Genomic DNA, 23,519 nt, shown 5'->3' on the forward strand with positions numbered 1-23,519 from the left:
AACTGTATCCAAGTGGTGAAGAGCTTGATAGCCAAGAGGTTTTTTTCGTACATAAATTATTTTGAGAAACGCTTAAATAGCTAAAAAAGCTGTTTTAAACAGTAAAAGTTATAAAAGTTTGTCTAACAAGTTTTTTGCTTAAGATTTTAAAACTAAGTACATATCTATTATAAAGTTGCAAAAAAAGTTAGCAAAACATTGTAATGAATTTGAATTTTTTAAACATAACATTTTTATACATCAGTTTTTTTTTTAAACTCTTTTAACTAAGTTATTGCTGGGTTCCAAATTAATTCCAAAACATGAAAAACATAACTAGTAGTTTCTCTTATCAAAACTTAAAAAAATAATCGACACAAAAAAAACGTTGCTGTACAGACTAAAAATTGGTAGTTTAATTAGTTTTGTAGCTTATGTTTGTTTTTATCAAAAAGTGCGGAGAAATTACCATGAATCAACCTATGAAACTTTTATTTCTATTTAACTTGTTAACTTTACAAACATATTAAATATCTGTCTTTAAAAATGCCCCTCAACGAGAAACAAAAATTCAAAAGATTTTCTATATCTCAAAACTTTTAACTGGGGTTTCTAGAGTTTTCATAGATACTTACCAAATTTATTATCAATTAATTGTTATTTCAAAATAATGATCAACATTTTTGAAGCAAAAAGCGTGATTTACGTCGAGCAAACCTTAGTTTATTAATTAACTTAATAAGTAAAAGCTATATATTGAAAACTAAAAACTTTTTATCAAGCTTTAACCTGAATAACAAAAAAATATTCTAAAATCATAAAAATGGAAATTAGGAATAATAACCTAAGACTTAGATTTATATAATCATTTACAAGTTTACTTGAGAATGTTTTACTATTTTAATACTTAATCTTATGACAATAATATCAACAAATTTGTTTAAATACTTTGAGTATAGGTACAAAAATATAGCAACTAACAAACAATTTCAAAAAAGAAACTTTTTAGTATGTATAGAAAATAAATCGCTTTCTTAATGATTTAATAAACAATTTTTATTAGTTTTATTTTTGCTAACATTCTAAACTAATTTTCAATTACCTGATAGTATCCTATCTATACTAACTATAAATTTTAAATAATACTTAATATTATTAACTTAATATTTATATTTAGTATTTAATATTATATTTTAATAATAGTTGTTGTGAACGACAAAAAACAAATAAATGTGTAGGTACAAAAGTTGCGCAGTGAGAGAAGAAACAGAGCAGTTGTAAAAAAATTAATTACTTGTTTAAAATTTCCGCAAAAACAATGTGAAAAAAAAAGTATTTACAATAACCTTTGGAAAAAAAAATTAATGAAAGTCTGTATCAAAAATAATTAATTACTTGTTTAAAATATCCGCAAAATTAATGTATGGGTGAAAAAAAAATTGACAATAGCCTTTAGAAAAAAAATTAATGAAAGTTTGTATCAAAAATAATAAAATTGGTTATTTACTTTATTAGAAAGCTTTGATGTTAAAATTTTAAAATTAATCAAAAAAAATTTGGTTTTAATAAAAATATGAAAAAATAAAAGAAGAAAAAATATTGCACTTATCCGAGTATTTAACGATCAAAACTTTCACAGCTTAAAAACATTTTTGATCGTTTAATAATATTTTGAACATTTTATTTGTTATCAGCTCAGTAGATGCCAAAATATTAAATATAATTAAAACATATAATACTTTTTTAAGACACTTTACTGCAAAGTGTTTAAGATTTGTAAACACAATTTTTAAGAAAAAACTATTTTAGAGTTTTCACAAAACTAATAAAGTAATAAGTAAGTATTCAAAATTGTACAAGAATGTAAAAAAATGTTTCTTTTATTTAATGAAGGTATGACTAAAAATAAATTTTGTGCAAAAAACATAGTTTGACTATAATATACAAAGTAAATAAAATATCATAAATTTATAAATGATACAAAATTTAACTTGAAACTTAGTATTTATATTTTTACATTTTTACTACTCTTATGCGACATCTAGTGTTATGGTTGGCGAAGAGCTATCTTTGCTGTTTTCTTTTATGACGTCATAGCAGTCGTCCAAAGCGCGCACTCTCACTTGGTACTGACCGCTGAGTAGAAACAACACGGTGCAAGAGAAACTACAAATTTCACCCGGTTGTACCTGAAAAAATATTAATTTTTTAAACAATAATTTAAAAAAATTTGGTAGGACCTGAATATTGATTGTAAATAAATATATATTGAGTTTAACTAACCAAAGTTTAATCCGAAAAATTTAAGATTAAAAAACTGTGTAAAACAGGGTTTTAAATGTTTTTACTGTCTAAAGTATTATTAAAATATCTATTGGACAAATTTGCAGAGTTTCAATTTTCTTAAAATAGTGTTTTTGATTCATGTTTTTACTCAAAGTAGTTTGGTTATCTAAAGCTAACAGCAAGGTCTTTTCTAACCAGAAATACAAACCATGCGTGTTATTTAAATAATAAAATTTGATGACTGCAAGTTTGTTCAAGATATTTCAAAATAATATTTTACGACGGTTCAATTGAATTACTAAAAACCAAAATTGTAATGTTTATACAGCTACATTATGTAGCTCAAAATTTATGTTTGGAAAAATCAGGATAACGCTCTAATCATTCAGTTAGTTTATATATTCTCAAAACCAGAAAAAATCACTAAAATTTTAAATGACGTCAGCAAATTTCTCAAATTGCAAACTTAAACTTTTTTTTCAATTATTTGTTTATGCAGAAAAATAAATTAAGTAAAAAATATCAAATAAGAATATCTTTATTGTCAGATTTGAACTATAACAATTTAAAAATGATAACTTAACTAATTCAGAAAAGTGAAAAACTAATTATAAGAAAAAAACTCAAAAAAATGTAAATGAGGATAAAAACCATGGAGTATTCAAGTATAAACACTATAAAACGATAACAAAAAGCATAATATATTATTTAAAAAGTATATATAATGTAAAAACACTAAAGCACATCATAAAAGAAGTAACGGAAATCTATCTTTATCCAAGCTATGCAAATGTAGAAAAATAAGTGAACATCTAAGGTGATTTCGTAAAATAAAATATAACGTACAAAAGTTTGTAATAAATTGACAGCAATAATTTGATAAAAAAAAAACAAAAAAAAAATCATAAGATTAAATAGTAAACCATCATAAGTATTTCAACAGAACTGTCAAAGGATACAATAGCTAAAAGAAGTAAAACAGAATAAGAGTCAAAAATTAAATAGATTGTTTAATAATTCTGGTACATTTAATTGCAAAGCATGCTTATATGAAGCACTAAGTAAAACTGGAAAAAACTAGATACTTTGAATAGAATTAATGGAACTTGTAGACATCAAGAAAAATATATACCAAAGAACTAGAAAAGCAACGAAAGTTGAATGAAATATTTAAGCTTTTTGTATTTGTTATGAGTGTATGTTACAACTATTTTGTGTTATTTGTCAAACAAAATAAAAAAATTTAATACTTATCAGTTAACAACAGAGTATGATAGTAATTATCACAAAAAATTAACCTTTATTATCATTTAAAAACAAAAAATCAGAATGAATGCACGCAATAAGTTATAATGTGCTTTTTGTATCATAAAATAGTACAGATACACTAAATACTGGGTTACATTCTAACATATTTGTTTACTTGAACCATCTAACAGCCATCTTGTATGGCTTAAAATTGTGAACGATTTTGCACTCATATCAAGTTAAATAAGTTCTCAAATATATTTGCTCAAAAAACAAACTTTTCTACGATTTTATAACGATGACGTCAGGAGCAATTTAAACTGACAAAAATTGTTATGTTAAATTTTTAAAACTGTGTTTATGTAATTGTAATGTACAATAAACATGGACAGTGTACATATATACAAGTGTTTCTTTTCAAAGCTTAACTGTGCAAACCAAACTTTAAAACAATTAAATTTATTGTTAAAACTTTAAATATTTTAATAAAGTAATACCAAAGAATTCAAAAACGTTCTATAAATGTTTTGTTTTAGTAGTTGTAACGAAAAGTTGTAGTTACTTTTCTAATAAAAAATTCCAAATAATAAATGTTCAAACTAGGTTGTCTAAGTATAGGTGGTGAAATCTCTACATGCTTTATTTTAGCTTTTAATACCAAATAAAGACGGAATTTATCATAACATTAAATTGATTTCTTGCATACAGTAGTGCCTACTACATAATTATTTATTTGGTCGAAGACATATTTTTTAGCCTGTGAAAACCAAACAAACAAAGTTGAAAACTTTCGTAAAAAAAAATTTAAAACGTGCTTTTAATTTGATTTCTTTAACACAGTAGTTCTCTTATAAATGAGTATTAAACCACAAATGTGTTGAAAGAGATTTTACTAAATACAGCTTAGGACTGACACACAAAAAAACTTTATCTGGTTAATGTAACAAGTTTTATAAAAAAAATCATCACTCCTACTTTTAGTAAAAACTTTATATTTTCGTGTTTAAAGTAAATTTCAAAATCTAGCAGTAGATAGATTAACTGTTTACTGTGTAGAAATATTTACTGCTAAAAAAACTACAATTAAATAAATTAATATACTTTATTTAAAATAATTTAGATGATAACAACCTTTACTAAAGTACATTTTAGATTGATGACAACAGTTTTGAAAGTACTTTAAGCAATATAATAAGTGTATAATAAAAATTTTGTCAATTTCTTTGAAGTATAGTATTTTTTATATATGTTATTAAGATACAGGTAATGAAACCGGTTTAAAAAACCACATAAAAAAAAAACTGTCTCAATTTTTTTACAGAAAAAAAAACAAAGATCTTTCGTTTATTATATAAACATTTTCAATGCTAAACCAGTTTCATTAACTGTAGATTACAATTTTCAAAATTGTCCAATTTAAAAATAAAAACAAAAAATCACAAAGAATAATTTACATGCCTAAGGACGATTTGCGAAACTTAAATATTTCGATATTGTTTCCATATTATATTTAAAATAACTAATATGACAAACATATTTACTACAATTTATTAATACTAAATATCATAATTAAAATAACTAACATGATAAAAATCTTTACTACTGCATCCAATTACAATCAATGAATGTTCCATATTATATTCGATCATCCCATTAAGTTGATCTTGAAACAATTCTAATTGCAATTCCATTTTGTTTATTATGTGTGCTGTTAATTTTTTTTGTTAATTTACCAATTTTGTCTTTTTATATACAACAGTTTATAAAAACAAAGACTGCAGTAAAAAGATTGCAACTAGTTAAGTTTTCAAAAATTAATACTATTATTTTATTTAAATAAAACGCAACCATATTTAAAAATAAAACTTAAAATTAAAACAATTCTAAATAGATAGAAATCTAAAAAAAGATGTTCCATTAACTTTTGTGAAATACATTTAATATAAAAATCATTTTTAAATATGGTACACATACAAAGGGCAATTAAATATTGTCAACTGACCTAGATATTTCTGTTAAAACCTCTAAAACTTTTATTTAAAACAACAAACTACATTAATAATTTGAATACTTTTTTTATAATTAAAACTTAATTAACTTAAACAACAATTTAAGGTGGTATGAAATTTAATTAAATATTATTTTATATTACTTTTACTAAGATATTTAAAATTGTTTAACTTTTTAGAATATAACAATATAATATAATTGAAACTAACGAGAGACATTGGTAATATTATAATTAATGTTGCACAATTGGTCAGTTGTGTATTTATAAATTCCAAATTCATCGCTGATTTTCGCATCTAAACTAATATCTATAAAAATTTATTAGAAGTTAATTAAAAGTTGTAACTTAACTTAAAATAATGAATTTGATCGAATACATATTATTAAATCTACATTAAATAAATTTAAAATTTTAAGACAGATTTATATAAATTTTAAGATTTTTTAAAGTGTAAAAATTAAAAAAATGCCTTAAAAATGCAAAACTTGAAATAGTACACTACATCAGAAAATATATATTTGGTAGGTCGTAATATTACTATCAGGTTTCATAAGTTAAAAATAATAAACAATTGAAGTATATTTCTATATAGAATTTTTAATCTTTGATTATACAATCATGTTCGATCAAAAATTCAAACATAATAATAAACTACTTATTATAACAGTGATTTTAAAATATAGAAAAATTTACCAAGCCAACCTTATTCGAAAAGTACACTATTTAAGTTTTTAAAAATATTGTATTAACGAACAAATAAACAAAGTAACAACTCACCCCAATGCATAGGCGGTTTTAGTATATTTACAATTGATTCTATTTTTGGTAAGCTCATTTTTTCAAACATCAATTTTCCATGCCTTGATTCGTCTGTTAATTATATTTTAATATAGACAATAAATGTTTTTAAATGGACAATATTAAAGTGCACAAAGAAAGTAATAACAAAATTAATTACCAAACGTTTATTGGTAGAACTAATAATTATATATAATTATTTGAAGATGTGCCATAAAGTAGTAGTACTTTAGTTGTACAAATAAACCTTCGGTAATTAAAAGTTCTGTTACCATATTTTAATAGATATTTTTCAAGTATAAACCCATTTAGTTTTGTCGTGGAAAGTTAGTTATGATAACTATATTATAATATTGTAGTAGTAAGTTATTGTAAAATATATTATCATAAATTTTTAGTCACAGCTTAAAAACCACTGTTTAATAAAACAGCTAACTTGTAACATAATAAGTAAAAAAAAAGTTTAGTATGTAGTTTATAATAGTCAATTAGTGTTAAACTATTTTATCAGCATGTTTAAAATACAACTACAGATATTTAATACATACAGTTCAGAGAAGACGCTTAAAAGATGCAGTGTTTAAAACTGATTTGAGGGTAAACATTAATACAATTTTTTTAATAATGTGGAATTATGAGCATACTTTTAGACGTTATAACATACAAGCTACATATAAATAAATTTAATCAACTATAATGGCACTTATATGAGACAAAACCTTCATAATAGTGGCTTACTATGTTCGAATTTTTTAACAATTTATTTATTATATTGTTACATTTAAAACTGTATATATAAAGATTTAATTTGAAAGTACATTTCTAGGATTTATCTTTCAACTTTTGTATGCGGCTTCATGACATAAAATAAAAAGCACACTTTTTAGTATTAAAAATTTTATTTTTATTTGTAATGATAAAGTTTTCTGACAATATTAAATACAATAATCAAAGACATCAAAAACAAACTTTTATTTTTTATATTCCAGCTAAGTAGCATCAATTTATCAAGTAATTTGACAACATGATTTATTTTATTGATATGATCTATTTTTTCATTGTCGTTTTCTACACATTTAATTATGAGTGTAGAAGTGGATATTTCTTTACCATTTAACTTTGCTAACAAAAATCTTCCATCTTCATCTAGCTGTTATCAAAACAAAAATGATGTTGGTATTTAAATATGTTTTTATATATTTTTTTGGTGGTTTGAGTATTTATTTGAGTTTTAGATGATTAAAAAGATAAAGTAAAACTAAAACAAGTAGAGATTTTTAATAAACCAACTCAAAAAACTATTCAGTATCATAAAAACAACAAAGTTTAAAAGAGATTTATGATAAAATCAAATAGTTAAATGAATGTTAAATAAACTTATGTACTAAATTATAACCTTTATAATAGTAGTTAAAAAAAAAAACTTACTAAAAACTGATAGTTAAAAACGTATAATACATCATGAAGATATCTAATAATTAAAAGCAATTAATAACTATAAATTATTACAGAATACATTTAAGCTACTAAAAAACATTTAAACAAACAATAACCTCTAAACTTTCTTCGTAAATATTTTCCGAGTTTAGTCCATTTGATGTTATTGTTATTTGTTCTTTTAATTTATTTTCTAATGTCATTTGCATTCTGAACCAGCCCTGTCTAAAATTCATATTGTTTTTATGAAATTAAATTAATAAATATTACAATAATTCATATTATGAAGACTTGTATCAAAACTTATCAGTTTATTAACTATTCATTAACTTAAAGAAAACATAAACGTATACAAGTTTAAAAAAATAATATCTCAAACCTGGTAACATTTTTACTTATAAAATATAAAACTAGCTTTTAACTGAATATAAATTGTTACACAAAAACAAACTTATGATACGGGTGAACTTCCAATGTATTTACTGTGACGTGATTTTTATAATCTATTTTCAATTTTATCTGCAACTGACGACAGTAATTGCAGTTTGAATCACCTGATTTGTATTTGATAGTGACGTCATAATTATCTGGTTCTTTGTCTTCTTCTGACAAATAAAGTATCATTTAGATGTTACATACAAAACATAAATGAAAACATTATTTAAAACTTACATTAAAAATAAAGCTTATGATGCCAAAGAACAAATGAATTAGTTTACTAGAACTTTATCAATTGTATAACGTTATAATTTTAAGTTTTTTAGCTGAAAATATTTTTTTAAGAATTTTTACTGAAACGTATTATTGCATAAAAAGAATAAACTTCAGAAAAAATAACCATGTACTTAAAATGTCAAACATAATATTTAGAAAAATATTGTGTTTTATAGTCTGTCCCACTATTGTGATTTTGGGTGTACTTAATAAAAGTTCTTAGAATGATAACTTTTTGGAAAATTCAGGCATAAATTTAATAAACAGGTAAAACAAACAAAATCTCAGGTAAAATATAAACTTAACTAACCGATCACGATGTCCTTAGCAACAACTTCAACTCTGTACAACGCTTCACCGTTGGCGGGAATATTTTTCATGTTGGTGACGTCACAACAACTAATGCTAGCACGTGATTGGTCACAATCGGTTGCCATGGCTCCAATAAAACTACACTCGGTATCACTCAAGTTTTTCAGGGGCAACTCAACCGTTTTCCTGTAAAATTAAAAATAAAAGCTGTAGGACGCATGACACTCAAAATTTTTGTATAACTCTGAGAGATGGTAAACTATCTCTTTCAGTATTTTTTTAAATCTTATAATTAATCTTAATTAATTTGATGTTCTGGTAAGTTATATATTTTTTCCTTAAATAATTTTTGGGGATATTGTCCCTTGGAAGTCCTTGAAAATATTAAAATTTGAGGGTAAAGCATGCACGAAGAGTGACTTTAGCACGAGAGTAAAAAAAATTTTTTTAATGTTTTAAAAAATATTATAAAAACAAAAAAATATTGTTAAAAAAAAAACCGACCAAGGGTAAGGGTTAGGGGTTAAAGTGAAAGCAAAAAAAAATAATTTCAACCCGTGCAAAAGTATCCCTTTGTGCATATTTGACATCTACCCTTAAGTTTTATATAACCATATAACTACAGGATAACAATAAATTACAACCAACATATTTTATAGTTTTTAAATCAAAATCTTTTTAGATAAAAACACTAATAATAACATAAGTTTACAACTAAACTAACTTTTCTCCCGGTAATAAGTCAACTTGGACTATTTTCTCTTTTGTCGAACTACCAGGAAGATTTAGCTGAAAATAATTCAAACATTTGTTATTTTAACTATTTAGTATTAAACATACTTTTTAGCATAAGTAAAAAAAATAGCGTTTGTTGCTTGTGTTTTTTACTTACTGAGACAAATTTAAATCGAAGGACAAAATACTATCAATAGTACGTATAGCTCAAAAATAGGGTGTTAAGAAAATAAAATATAAACAAAATACAATTTATTTCAATTAAATTTTATAAAACAAAAAAACAGTTATTTTAATACTTTTCGTTTGTATAAGAACTTTAAAAAAATAAAATAATAATAATTAGACGAATTATATGATCAAGAAATTTATATTATAAAAAAGAGAAAACTTTCGAAAATCACATAAGTAAGATATTTATATTTAGTAACAATATAATCCAATAGAGTTTTTGAAAAAAATACTGAAAGAGTTGATTTAAACAAAGTAACTCACTATCAGCAAATGAACTAAATCTTAACTTCGCTAAAATTTTTGGAACAGAATTTATATAAAAAACATCCACAAGTTCCAATAAAAACTTTTAATATAGTTGTTTTATAAAGTCCTCATTCTAAATTTACTAAAGTGAAATAAAATAACTTACTTTTAGCAAGGGTAAGGGAGGAGTTACTTCAACTTTATATTTACAAATTGAAGGCAACCAATTCATATATTTCAAGTAACAATTTGATTCAACTCCGTATAATAATGTTGCGTATCCTATAAAATAATTATAATATTGAAATTTATTAAATACTAGATAAAATAATAACTTAAATGCTTTGAGCAACAATTCGATTCAACTCCGTATAATAATGTAGCGTATCCTTAAATATGAAAAAAATATATTTTTTGTAAGAACTAATTTAATATTTTTTTATATACCATTTGCAACTTATTTTTGACAGATTAATCATTTTAATTTATTTTTTATTTCACAAAGCTTTTCAAAACTATACTAGTTTCATTGTCAAGTGGTAAATGTTAAATATAATTTGAAAAAACTTTAGTCTAGTAAACAGCTTAAAGAATAACTTTAATTTTATGACGTATGAATGAATTCAAATAAAAACAAACTTTAGAAATTTAGCAAGTAAAACCAAAGTAAAGATATGTTAATCAACAAATTATTATTAATTTTGCTTTTCAATTTAATGCTATTTGCGTATTTAACTTAGGTCGCTCTTCCTCAATCAATATTGATTCCAGGCTGTGGAGTTCGCTTTGTTTACATCGTTTACTAGTTACACTTGACAATGAAACTAGTACAGTTTTGAAAAGCTTTGTGAAATAAAACATAAAACAAAAAGAAGTGTGTTGACTTGTTTAACACACAGAAACATATGTCAGTGTAATAAAAGAAGAATACTGTAAAATTTGTTATTATTAAAATAAAATGAGTAATCTGTTAATAATGCAAATGGTATATAAATACGTTTAAAAACTTTCCTATAATAGTAGTTAATTTAATAATAATTAATATGTTTCAAACAACAATTTGAATTCAAGCTCATATAATAATGTTGCGTATGCTTAAATTAATTTATTTGTTTCAAAAAAACATCTAATAAACAATAGTCTAATAACAACCAAGAAATAGTTTAATAAACAAGTAACAAATATGATAAACAAATAATAAACAATAAAGAGATCAAACCAATAATATCGAGCACACCACTTTCTTCGGGGAATACCCTGACTAATTTGCATACGGTGGACATCGGCGGAATGTCGAAACTCAATCCCTTGCACCTGATTGGTTTATTTTCACCGGTGGGGGTTTTCCCCAACAAGTGAAACTTTTTTATTTTAATAATGGAGTGCTTCAATGGGTTGTGAAATTTTACTTTCACCAAACTTTCTTCATTTAACACCCATTTGAAATCTGTGAAATAGTTGTCAAACATCAAACTAAAAATTAACATTGAAAATATTTCACCAAGCTATTTACATATGATTATAAAAACAAAGGAAAAAAAAAATGTCCATAAAATACAAAGATAGTCCCAAAAAATAAACTTCAACTTTTCGTAAACATAAAAAATTAAGATTAATTATTAATTATTAAATCTAACCGACACGATTATTGTCATCTAAATTATTTCTGAAATAAGAAGAAGGGGTGAAGAGAAACACTCCGGAATTATTTTCACTCTTCGTTATTTGAAGAGGTTTCAATTCTTCTTTTAAAGGTTGCAACTCAATCATTCTGTTTTTGTTAAAAAGTTATTTTAGTGTTAATATATATATATATATACATAAAATAAGGTTAATGTTTAAACTTAAACACTTTCAACTGAGCCCACTTGAAGGGCTTTTAAATAATTTATTGAAATGGCGATTTTAAAAATTCTGGAACATATGTTTCATAAAGCTTTAATTTTTCATAAAGCTTTAATCATCAGCCAGTTAAATTCAAAATGAAAAGCACTGTACTAAACAAAGATACAAAAGTTATGCAAAAAAACAAAAAACAACTGTTGTTTTCGTTAATTTTAGTTGTTTGATTAGTTAGAAGGTAGATCGATTTTTGTACTGAATATTTGTAATGTACAATATTACGTCATACTGTTTTTTGTTTTTTTGCATAACTTTTGTATCTTTGTTTAGTACAGTGCTTTTCATTTTGAATTTAACTGGCTGATGATTAAAGCTTTATGAAACATATGTTCCAGAATTTTTAAAATTGCCATTTCAATAAATTATATATATATATAATTTACTTAAATGGTCATGAAAAAGCATTGAGGCAAAAGTTATTGCAAAAATTATACGTAAAAATCGGCTTCTACTAATTAATGCACTTTGCTAAACTGTAAAAACATATTACTAATATATACCAAAAGCTATTATATCCTTAAACTAATATTTCAAGTTTTTGTTAAAAACTTTAAATTAAAATAATCTTATACAATTCCAGGTTTAAATACAAATTTGATCACATTTTGTTTAAATACCAATTATGCAAAAAGATTTGTGCTAGTCTAAGTTTAGAACTCCTGTTTTTTTTGTTTTTTTTTTCAAAAAATGTCTTGTAGAATTAAGGCTTACAGATTTAATTAAAATACAACTTTGCATAAGAAACAAATGACAGCTTCTAAAACTATTACACTTAAAAAAATTTCAATAGAGCAAGACATAAACCCATATGTTATTTTGACTCGGAATGATTTTAAGCAGTTAGTACTCACAGTTAGTACATTGTTGCTTCATTTTAGTACATTTAAAAATTAAAATCCTACAAAAATTTATTACTAAAACTCAGTGCTAAAAAGTTTGTTGAACTTAGATTATATGTTACTTTTAGATAAAATTTTATGCATAGACCAGCTTATTTGCACTCGACATAACACACAGTGAAGACACAGTGAAGACAATATTACGTCATACTGTTTTTTGTTTTTTTGCATAACTTTTGTATCTTTGTTTAGTACAGTGCTTTGTATTTTGAATTTAACTGGCTGATGATCAAAGCTTTATGAAAAATTAAAGCTTTGTGAAACATATGTTCCAGAATTTTTAAAATCGCCATTTGAATAAATTATATATATATATATATATATATATTAGTAAGTGAAAAAAAAATTCCTTGTTTGATATCTAATCTATCTCAACAAACATGTTAAAAAAATAAAGTATTTATTATGTAATATAAAAAATATTTGTTTAAAATCTAATGCTGTTATAGTTTTGAATTTTGATTAATTTATCTTAGCCATAGGTTTACCAGCATAAATTTATAAAACCATTCAATACTTTCAGAATTAAAATTTTAAAATCGAAACTAAAACGTCATTATGTACTACTTTAGCTAAAAATTAGAAAACTTTGACTTAATTACTTAAACTTTGTAATAGTTTATTTTAAAGCAACTTGATAGTTTTAAATATTTAAATTGGGTTTGAAAATTAACTATTCAAAATATAAATTTAAGTGTTTGTTATCAAAAAAGATCCTAGTGAAACAAGTACATTGAAATATAAAATTAAAAAAAATTGTACGGTAATCTTCCTTTATTGTACCAACACATGTTTCTGTGTGTTAACGGATTAACACACTTCAACTGGGTTCTGTAAAAAAATAAATACTGTAATGAAAGAATAAAAGCTAAAGTAGGTTTATACATGTGTTCATCAGAATAATTACAATTATTATATAGTTATATAACAGTCGGATTTAACATTAAGTATTTTACCTATTGTTAACTATTAACCTCTAAAAATACGTAGAAATTATTTTTATTTTAATGAACACATGTATACACCTACTTTAGCTTCTATTCTTACATAACAATATTTATTTTTATAGCTCAGTTGAAGTGTGTTAATCTGTTAACACACAGAAACATATGTTGGTACAATAAAGGAAGATTACTGTATAATTTGTTTTTAATTTGAAGATTAACCAATCAAAAAATTCAAAAAGTTTTCAAAACTTCAGAAAAAAACACCTGAATTTTTTCTGTACTTCTTTTTAAAATCATTTGCCACCAACTTAATATCTTTTTTTTAAATATTACATTTTTTTTTGATATCTTTATTAAAAACTTGAGTGTGGGGATTGTGTAGAAGCTGACGGGCGGCAGAACAGCGCCATCGTGCGACGTCACCCCCAAAATGTCCAATCTCCCGTCATTTTCTTCACCACTAGGTGGCTTCTGAGTGGTGAGCTGATCCAGGTGGCGGGAAATTTCCTTCTCTTCTGATTCGCTCATCTCAGAGTGGTAGCGCGCCAACGCGTATATCATTATCCTGTCACGTCATAAAAATACTTTTTTTTTGAAGCTAAAAATCTTTAAATTCTAAAGACCTTGGTGTTTTTATATTAAACAGAACTTTTAACTTAGTTGTTTGTAAGTAAAAGAACTGAGTTTTTTATACGTTGCATTACCTTGTACATTAATAACTTTGTCATATAACTAAAATTTACTTCGTAAAAATCACATCACAAAAAGACAATAATTATATATATGAGCTCAAGCACACTAAAAAATATTTTATTTAAAGAAACTTTGTTTGTCACAAGAATTAAAAAAATTAACACCCTTTCATAACCCAACACACAATCTTTTAAAACACAAAATGATTAATAAATCGACTAGTCATATAAAAGTCATAAAGCTAGCCTGAGATTTTGGAAAAAGTCCAAAGTTTATCAAAAACTTAAGCCTGAGTTTTCAAAATAATCTGAAAAACATTTTAAACATAGATGTTAATACACTTTTCTGCTTATTTATTCGATAATATCTCACCTAGCAGCAGTTCTCTCATCTCCGAGTCTTCTGCTCGCGTATGCAAGCTCGTGCAAAATTCTCAGTTTTATCAAAACCCACCCTGCCTCACTTTCGCATTGTAGGGGAATTCCCACGTCGGATAGCAAGTCGATTCCGAACCCGAGTAGTGAGCGGTGCAGAATTTCACAACACTGTTTGATTTATTAATAATTTTTTATAAATATATTTACTATAAGTATATTTCCTCCTATTTAATAATTCATTAGCTTTGTATAATTATGCAACAGATAAACAAAATCATACTAAAACTTCTTAACAATGTAATTTAAAACTTTTGGCTGTTTTGTTTTCGAGAATATAAAACTTTATAATTCATTTTATCGTAAGTCTTTAACAGTGTTGTTGAGCTGGTACTTTTGCTACTAACTATCTTAATCTTATTTTTTAATAGAAGTTGTTATTTTAACTTACATCTTTCCAATGGGAATCATTGGTTGTAGTCACGCACTGCATAGCTGCTACTCTCAAATAAAATGAACATTTTCTTTTCATTCCTATCTTCATGTACAACTCTGATAAGGAACTGTATCTGTATATTTATTTTTATGTTAAAAAAAAAACTTTTAAAATATTCATGTACAACTCTGATAACGAACTGTAAATTATTTATTGATGTCTACAAATTGAAATCTATTTTATAATACTTTGAATTACAACTCTGATATTTTGTGCATTAATAAGAAATGTTTAATGCTCATTTTTTAAGTTATAATTTACAACTCTGATATGTGTATCTTTTTTTTTGTGGATTGTATAGCAAAGCATTACGTTCTCTTTTAGATAACTATCTTGTATAGTTGTACTTTTATTTTATAAAAACAAAAATAAAATAAGGTTGTAGGAATAACTAGGAGTAGGAAATTTAAGATTTTAAAAATGTTTCAAATAATTAAAAAAATTAGTAAAATAACTATATAAAAAATGTGTAGAGTTGTGTAGCTCATCGTATCGTATTTTAATATCTTTGCAGATTTTTCATTTTAAAAACTGAATAAGGAGTTATTCTTCACAGTTCATACTACAAAGCTTAAGCTAAATAAGAATTAGAAAGTACCAGCTACATGCTTTTAATTTCATATTTAGTTTTAAGAAAAACATCAGAAATTTTATTAAGGTTTCACTTTATAAAAATAAACAGAGTTTATAGAAATACTATTGTCTATAATATATACATTGTATTAAAATTTATAGATTTAAAATCCTCTAAATCCGCTAGCTTCCTTATATTTACTTACAACATTAAAATTTATTAACTTAAAAACCTGTAAACTCGTTCTTGGTCAGTTAACTGAAGGTTTATGTAAACAGCGTTTTGCAGAAATTCACTTGCTTCCTTATATTTTTTCATAATTGCCATGGTTCTGGTTGCTTTAATGCATGCTTCCAACTCAACTACTGCTAAATGCTTTTCCTGGAAATATGGTTAATTTATCAGGCTCTATATATTATAAATTGAAATGTTTGACTTTTCTCAAGGTCGCCTTTATTTCAAATAAACAAACGAATTAAACTCAATTTATGGGTAATTATTAAAAAAAGTTTAACATTAATTTTTTCTTACTAATAACAGGGATGCCTAATATTTTTGGCAAATTTACTCCAGGTTTTTAAAACTTCTTCAAGGTTTTTAAAATACTTGTTTTAGGGTCTACTTTTAGTTTAAAATTAAATAGTATAACGACATTGTAAACATATCTTAATCCTTCTTTAAATGTGTTATTTTACAAAAATAATTTTTGATGATGACGATTTTTTTTTTCTATACGATAGATTTTTTTTGTCAAAACAAAATTTATCACTGAACATGTAAAACTTGTTTAAAAATCCAGGTTTTTCCAGGTTTTTTAGTCTAAATTGTCAAATTCCAGGTTTTTAGCAACCCTGTAATAAACATTTTATACTTGCAGTTTAATATGTATTAAAGACTTCAACGAATCATAAATTATTTACCTTGCAATAAATGATAACAGCTTCTTTATATCGTGAAATAAACTGTTCTGGTGTATTGAAACACTTTTTATTAAGATCATCAGTAGAAACTATTGAAGAAGTTGAAGCTATACTTTGAGTGTCTGTTTTCTGTATAGTAAATATAACTTAATCAACTTTTTTCAGCTTATTTATGTGATTCTGAGTATCTAAAAGCAATTCATGGACTAATGAAACTTTCTATTAATCAAAAATACTTTAATAAAATTATCTGGCAAATTTTTTTTCTGTAAACTGACATTTTCATTTGTAGTTTTACCAGGAGTTGGTACATTACCATTTGAATCTTGATTGGTTACACTTTGGTTTTTATCTGGCCACAATATTATCGAGCTAACTGCACATATTCCTTCTATTGTAGCTGTTAGATGTTTTTTTATTTTTTAACTATTATTTTAGAATTTTAAAAGTTAATTGAAAAGTGGTTGAAATAATATTTTTTTTACAAAACAAACCTGAAAACCATGATGAAATGGTTTAAATAACATTTAATTTTTTCACATTACTTTCTAAATAACTTTTCTTTTAATTTTACCAAGTACAAAACAAATAAAATTAGTTACAAAACGTAGAATTAATCACCTATTATCTTAGTATTTATCATATATGTAGTACTATTTTACATAAACTAAACAAAAAAAAACATACAAGATAAACCGACAAAAAAAACTTAATCGTTAGCAGATATCAACAGATCACCAATGTTTACAATGTTATAAATTAAATACATACACATATATAATAAAACAAACCCGCCATGAAAGTTTCATCATTGGCACTTATCAGCAGATCACCGGCTTGGGCCTGCGACTTAATAGGCTTATACATCCTAAGCGAAATATCCCCAATCACAGGCCCATCAAATATAGGCTTATATAGAGATGATGGTCTTGCAATTATAAAACAATCCTCTGGAACCACACTTGAAAAAATGAAAAAGTCCCTTATAAAAAAAATGTCTTCAATAGGTTTTGAAATTACAATAGATATTGGCAACACTAGTACAGAATTTCTTGACGTCTCCCTGGACCTATCCCTAAACACCTACAGTCCCTACCGTAAACCTAATTCCAAAACTAACTACATCAACAACAATTCCAACCACCCTAAAAATATACGTAACAATATACCAAAAATGATTGAAAAAAGATTATGCAAACTATCTAAAAATGAAGAAGTTTTTAATAACATCAAAGGCTTGTACCAAAACGCATTAAATAAAAGTAATTTTAAATATAATTTAACCTACAAACAATTTGATAGTACAAACATTAACAAAATTAGAAAAAGAAATTGCATTTATTACAATCCCCCCTTTTGTAAATCTGTACAGACTAAAATTGGCAAACTTTTCCTGGATTTAGTAGATAAACATTTTAAGAAAGACACCATCTATCACAAAATAATCAACAGAAATTCTATAAAAATATCATACTGCTGCGCACCTAATATTATGGCCCTCATAAATTCCCACAACAAAAAACTCACGAAAAAATCAGATAAAAACGAAAAACTTTGTAATTGTAGAATAAAAACAAACTGCCCCGTTGATAACAAGTGTTGCCTAAGTAATGTAATATATCAAGCTAAAGTCTCCACATCCGTAAATGACCACAAAATTTATATTGGTTCAACCAAAAGAACATTTAAGTCTAGATATAATGAACACAAAACCTCTTTCCCAAAACCTTTTAAAAGCAAACCCAAAAATTGTACCCAACTTGCAAATCACCTATGGGATCTATACAGTAACCATATAAAATACTCAATTGAATGGAAAATAGTAGAATCAGTAAAATCTAACACAAACCATACTAACATGTGCACTTTATGTAACCTAGAAAGACTCCATATAGCCCTAGCAGACAAAAGAAAAACCTTAAACAAGAGAAATGAACTGATAACCCAATGCCCACATTACTTAAATGAATATTTATAATTTATATCTCACACAGGTATCAATTTTATTAAAATATTTTATTATTTGTGCATATATTATAATATTATTCCCATTCTCAGTATTAAACTGTTAAAACTATTTTTTTTTTTTTTTTTTTTTATTTTATTTATTTTTTTTTTTTTTTCAAGTCTGTTGATTAGTTAAATATATTTTATTAAGATATAAGATAAATTGTGCATATATTATAATATACCCATTTCCAGTTGTAAATCATAATTATTGGAGAATTAGTATACATATATTTTTTTTCTTGAGTTGAATTATTAGTAGTTTATACTCTCTTTGATTATCTCTCAACTAAATATATTCAATTTTTTATCTTATTTTTTAAATTTAACATCTGAAATCTAACCCTCATTCTATTTTTCGCTTATCTAAAATTTTTCACAAAAAGCCATTTTATACTTTGTCATCATAATACAACTCTGTTAACAATAACAACAACAATGCTTTCATAAAAATTTTTAATGCTTACTCCCTGGTTTTATTTTGAACATTATTACATTATTAATTTATTATTAGAACTGTGTGCTTAATAATATGTATATACTACTCCATAACTTCTAACTCTGTAAAAGTTTTAATCTCTTTAAATCCATTAGATATCAATACCCCACAGTATACTATGGTTTAATTGTATTGTTTGTAGACTATAATTTGATAGTTTTAAAATTAAAGGTTGTTCTACATTAATATAATTCTTAATTTATTTTTTATTTTTTTATATCAGCTTAACTCAAACCAATTTTCAAATATTTGTCATTTTTAATATTATTATTTTACCACAGATTTACAATTTGAAAATCCGCTCTGCGGTGAAACTGAGTAATTGTTTATTCTCAAAAATAATAAATTATTAAATAAACAACTTAACAAATTTAAACAATTTAGCTTACTTAGAAAAATTAATTTGTTTTTAGGAAAAGAATGAGAAATCTTATTTAAGGTACTGAAGTAATTGGTATCGAGAATGTGTCAAATATGTTTCTCGAAAATAAATAACATCACATACTATCATGAAAGTAAAACGTTATTTGGAATTGTTTAAAATAAAATTTAAAACAATCTTTAAATTTAAATTAAATACTTTCATAGAATAATTAATAAACAAAGTTATTAAAATAGTAAATACAAACAATTTGTAGGACATTATCAAAACAAATATTTAAAATGACACAAAACATTTTTTTCTTATCAAACACAAATAAATTAAATTAATAGAAAATCTAACTATTCTAAACAAAAACAAACCATTGTTAATTCCAAACACGAAGCACCTCGAGTCGTATATCTGAGATCTGAGCTCCTTCTTCTTCTGGTAGACTTCCTGCAGCAACGCCACGTCGATAGGGGTGGAGCACTCCGCAAGAACGATCATCCCCAGCGGTCTCCTGTGAAGCTGGAACGACCCCCAGTCATCTCCGGACACTGGCAAGTCTTTCTGTTGAGAAAATTTTTAAATAAAATTGTTCTAATGTACTGGAAGGTCTTTCTGTTTAGAATTGTAATATTTTTTGATGGGTTGTTTTATTTGCAAGTCTTTCTGTTGAGAATTTTCAACTGTAATATTTTTTAATGGGTTGTTTTATTTGTAACTTTTACCTGTTGGGTTGTTTTACCTCTAAATTTTTTAATGGGTTGTTTTATTTGTAAGTTTTTTCTGTTGGGTTGTTTTAATTCTAAATTTTTCTAATGTATTGTTTTATTTGTAAGTTTTTCTGTCTGGACAGTGAATTGGCTGGTAAAAAGAGATAGTAAAAAACTTAGGCCTTAATATGTCTTATTTTAAATTTGATATGTTTAACAATAATTGCCAGTTAATATACTACTTAAATCGAATAATTGTAATGTGATCATTTATTTTGTGAAGCACTATCATATCGTAAATTTTCTTGATAAATTTGTAAAAGCAAACAGCCTTTTACACTTCTAAAGTTAGTTTTAAACGAAACAACATCAGAGTTTATTTTTTAACGAAAACTATGAACATCTCTTTAGATTTAATATTAAACAAGCTCTTTAGCATAAAATACCAGTAGTGGCTCGAAATTTTAGGCGGATGCTTCTATTAGAATTTTTTATTTCCAATTTTAAGTGCGTATAATTTAAGAATAAAAAAACAAACTACATAAACATGGTGAAAAAATTTTAAATAATTTTTTTTTAACAAACAACACTTGCACCCACTTGAAATTTGAAGTGGATGTTTCTGCCAGCATCTGGTACGTTGATGACACTGAAATTGTTGAGGAACTTGAGACATTCATCAAACTCCGCATCACCTATGCTCCCTCCTTGCTCAACAGAGATGAGGATCTTTGAGTGATCCAAGCATTTGCAAGAGTAATTCGCACTGCTCATCACAACATTTAATTTTCAAAAAAATACTATTTAAAATATGTTTTTAATTAAAACTTTGTACAACTGCGCAATTTTAACAAACTTTCAAAACTTATTTAAAATATGTACAACCTACTGAAAGTTTAATTTTGTAAACATATTTATATCTCAATATAGATATTTTATTATTCACACACATCTTATAAAAGCTATTGTTACAATTTTTTTTTATATTTGACCTAAAATTAATGTCCTTTAAAATATTACCTACTTATTTCACCTAAAACACAAAAATAAAGTTTAGAATGAAAAGTTATCATTGGCATCAGAATCCTTGAGATTGGTGAGCTCCTGTGAGATGCCGTTCACCGTATCAAGGATCATGTCCTTGTGGTCCTCGTGAAAAAGACCTCCAAAGTTCTGCTTCAACTTATCAGAGTGCCACATCAGCAGCTGCCTCTTGATGTACTTCAACCTCGTCTTCTCGTCTGCTCCTTCCTCCAGCCCCTTCATGATCACCTCCACCTGCTCCTTCGTCGTTCCCCTCTTGCACGGCCACGGGATGTCCATGAACCTGATCTTCTTGCTGCCACTTCTCAGCTCCTTCATCTGGCTCAAGCTCTGCTGGTAGCTCTCCACCTGCTTCTGCAGCTTCACCTGCTGCTTGTTCCTGAACACCTTCATCGTCTTGTTGGCCTTCTCCTCCGTGAACTGCATGGAGTTCTTCTCGTTGAACTTCTGCCTCTTGGTGCTCTTCTGGTGCCTCAACCCGTCGAACCGCTGCTTTCTTGTGTACTCCTTGGACATCCTCTCAGCCCACTGACTGAACATTTTCACGTTGTCCTTCTCTTTGCCATCAAAAGAGCTTTCTTCCTCTGCCTCTTCATCTTCAGCAGCATTTTCTTCTGCAGGCCTCTTAGTTCCTGTTGATGGAGATTGCTCCTCTTTGTCTTCTTTCTTATCTTCATCCCCTTCTTCACCTTGATCTTCATTTTCAGAATCAGATTCTTTCTCTTTGTTCTTTTCCGCGAGCTCCAAGCAGAACTTGTGGTACTTCTCCCTTGCCTCATCCAGATAGTCCCCGGGGGTTTTTCCCTTGTGGTTCTTTTCATAGACCCCTTCTGGGTGGTGCTTGATCAACGGATTCATTATGTCCTTGTGGGTCTTGTAAAACTCCACGTTTTCCAGCACAAACTGGGCTGCTAAATGCATGGGAAGATTCCCAGTGAAGTCCTTCACATCAGTGCGGGCTCCGTACTTTATCAGGCACTTCACAACTGCCTCGTCGCCAAAAGTGCAGGCGATGTGCATGCAAGTTCGCTTCTGCTTGCCTTTCGTGCGGAAGTCCAGCGTGAAGTTGATGCACTTCTTCTCAAACTCCATGATGTAGTGCTTGAGGTCGATCACCGAGCCGCTCTGGACGTACCTCACCACTTTCTGGTGGTCGAAACGCTTTGTTGGCTTCATTTTGTTATAATACTATTATCTGAAAAGTTTTTAAATTTCTATTGTATTATTTGCAGCATATTTTTTAAGCTTTATAAATAAGCCATAGGGGTTAATTAATATTTTTTTAATTTGATTTAACTTGTATCTGAAAAGTAAGTTGTTAAGAAAAAATAAATTAAATTTTAAGAGATATAATGGGTCAAAATGATTTTTTGGCTTCATGTTGTTATAACATTGTTATCTGAAAAGCATAAGTTAAATTCTGGCAGTAAAGCTCATAATTTAAAGCATATTTTGTTAAATATAAGTATATTGAAGCCACAAGTGGGATAAACTACTTTTTTTAGAACTTAATTTAACTTGTACAGGGTTGACAAGTATTTTTGGCTAATTTTTTCCAGGTTTTAAAATTTCTTCCAGATAATTAAAATTACACATTTTAGGGTCTATTTTTAGTTTGAAATTAAGTATAAAGTAAAAACTATGTTAAATAGTATAACAACATTGAAAAATATTTTAAAACTTCTTTAAAAGTGTTTTTAAAATAAAAAAAATTTTGATGGTGACAAAAAAAAATTTATCAGTACAATAGATATTTTGTGTCAAATCTAATTTTGTTACTTAACATGTAAAATTTGTTTGATTTTTGTTGTTCAAAATTCCAGGTTTTTATTTCTAATTTCTGGAATTCCAGGTTTTTTTAGCCTAAATTGTCAAATTCCAGGTTTCTCCAGGATTCCAGTTTTTTTTCGCAACCCTGCTTGTAGTTTAAGAAATAAGTTGCTTTGTGCAGCTTACAAATTTTTTAATATATTTTTGACATATAAAAGGTTGAAGTTGGAAAGTAAAATAGATTCCTTGTAGAAGGGGAAAACTTAGACAGTGATAAATAAAAATCACTCAAAACCTATTTTTTTTTCATAACT

At 26.1% G+C, this 23,519-nt stretch overlaps 2 protein-coding genes across 4 annotated transcripts; both read right to left on the minus strand.

Annotated features, from left to right (window-relative positions):
- Positions 1-1,878: 1,878 nt before the first annotated feature.
- Positions 1,879-21,184, minus strand: LOC145838241 (trafficking protein particle complex subunit 9-like). Of its 3 annotated transcripts, none has more exons than XM_082945804.1 (20): positions 20,992-21,184; positions 20,056-20,245; positions 17,084-17,205; positions 16,806-16,934; positions 16,118-16,266; positions 15,267-15,384; positions 14,814-14,986; positions 14,110-14,313; positions 11,638-11,771; positions 11,220-11,447; positions 10,167-10,282; positions 9,510-9,574; positions 8,784-8,971; positions 8,211-8,361; positions 7,876-7,984; positions 7,292-7,472; positions 6,302-6,394; positions 5,733-5,831; positions 5,097-5,221; positions 1,879-2,168 (listed from the first exon to the last, which is right to left on the minus strand). In XM_082945804.1, exons 1-20 carry the CDS (start codon positions 21,163-21,165, stop codon positions 2,010-2,012), a joined length of 2,907 nt encoding a protein of 968 aa, XP_082801930.1. In that variant the 5' UTR covers positions 21,166-21,184; the 3' UTR covers positions 1,879-2,009. The 3 variants fall into 3 exon arrangements, with proteins under 3 accessions (XP_082801930.1, XP_082801929.1, XP_082801931.1); XM_082945803.1 differs by having other exon boundaries at positions 8,211-8,364; XM_082945805.1 differs by having other exon boundaries at positions 8,211-8,364; positions 20,056-20,241; positions 20,988-21,184.
- Positions 21,185-21,278: 94 nt separating this feature from the next.
- On the minus strand, positions 21,279-22,618 carry LOC145838371 (uncharacterized). The gene has a single exon (XM_082945950.1). The coding sequence runs from the start codon at positions 22,609-22,611 to the stop codon at positions 21,445-21,447; it is 1,167 nt and encodes a 388-aa protein (XP_082802076.1). The 5' UTR covers positions 22,612-22,618; the 3' UTR covers positions 21,279-21,444.
- Between the last annotated feature and the right edge of the window lie 901 nt (positions 22,619-23,519).

Source organism: Thalia democratica, chromosome 6 (assembly GCF_965202585.1).
Source record: "Thalia democratica chromosome 6, ktThaDemo2.hap1.1, whole genome shotgun sequence".
Lineage (NCBI taxonomy): Eukaryota > Metazoa > Chordata > Thaliacea > Salpida > Salpidae > Thalia > Thalia democratica.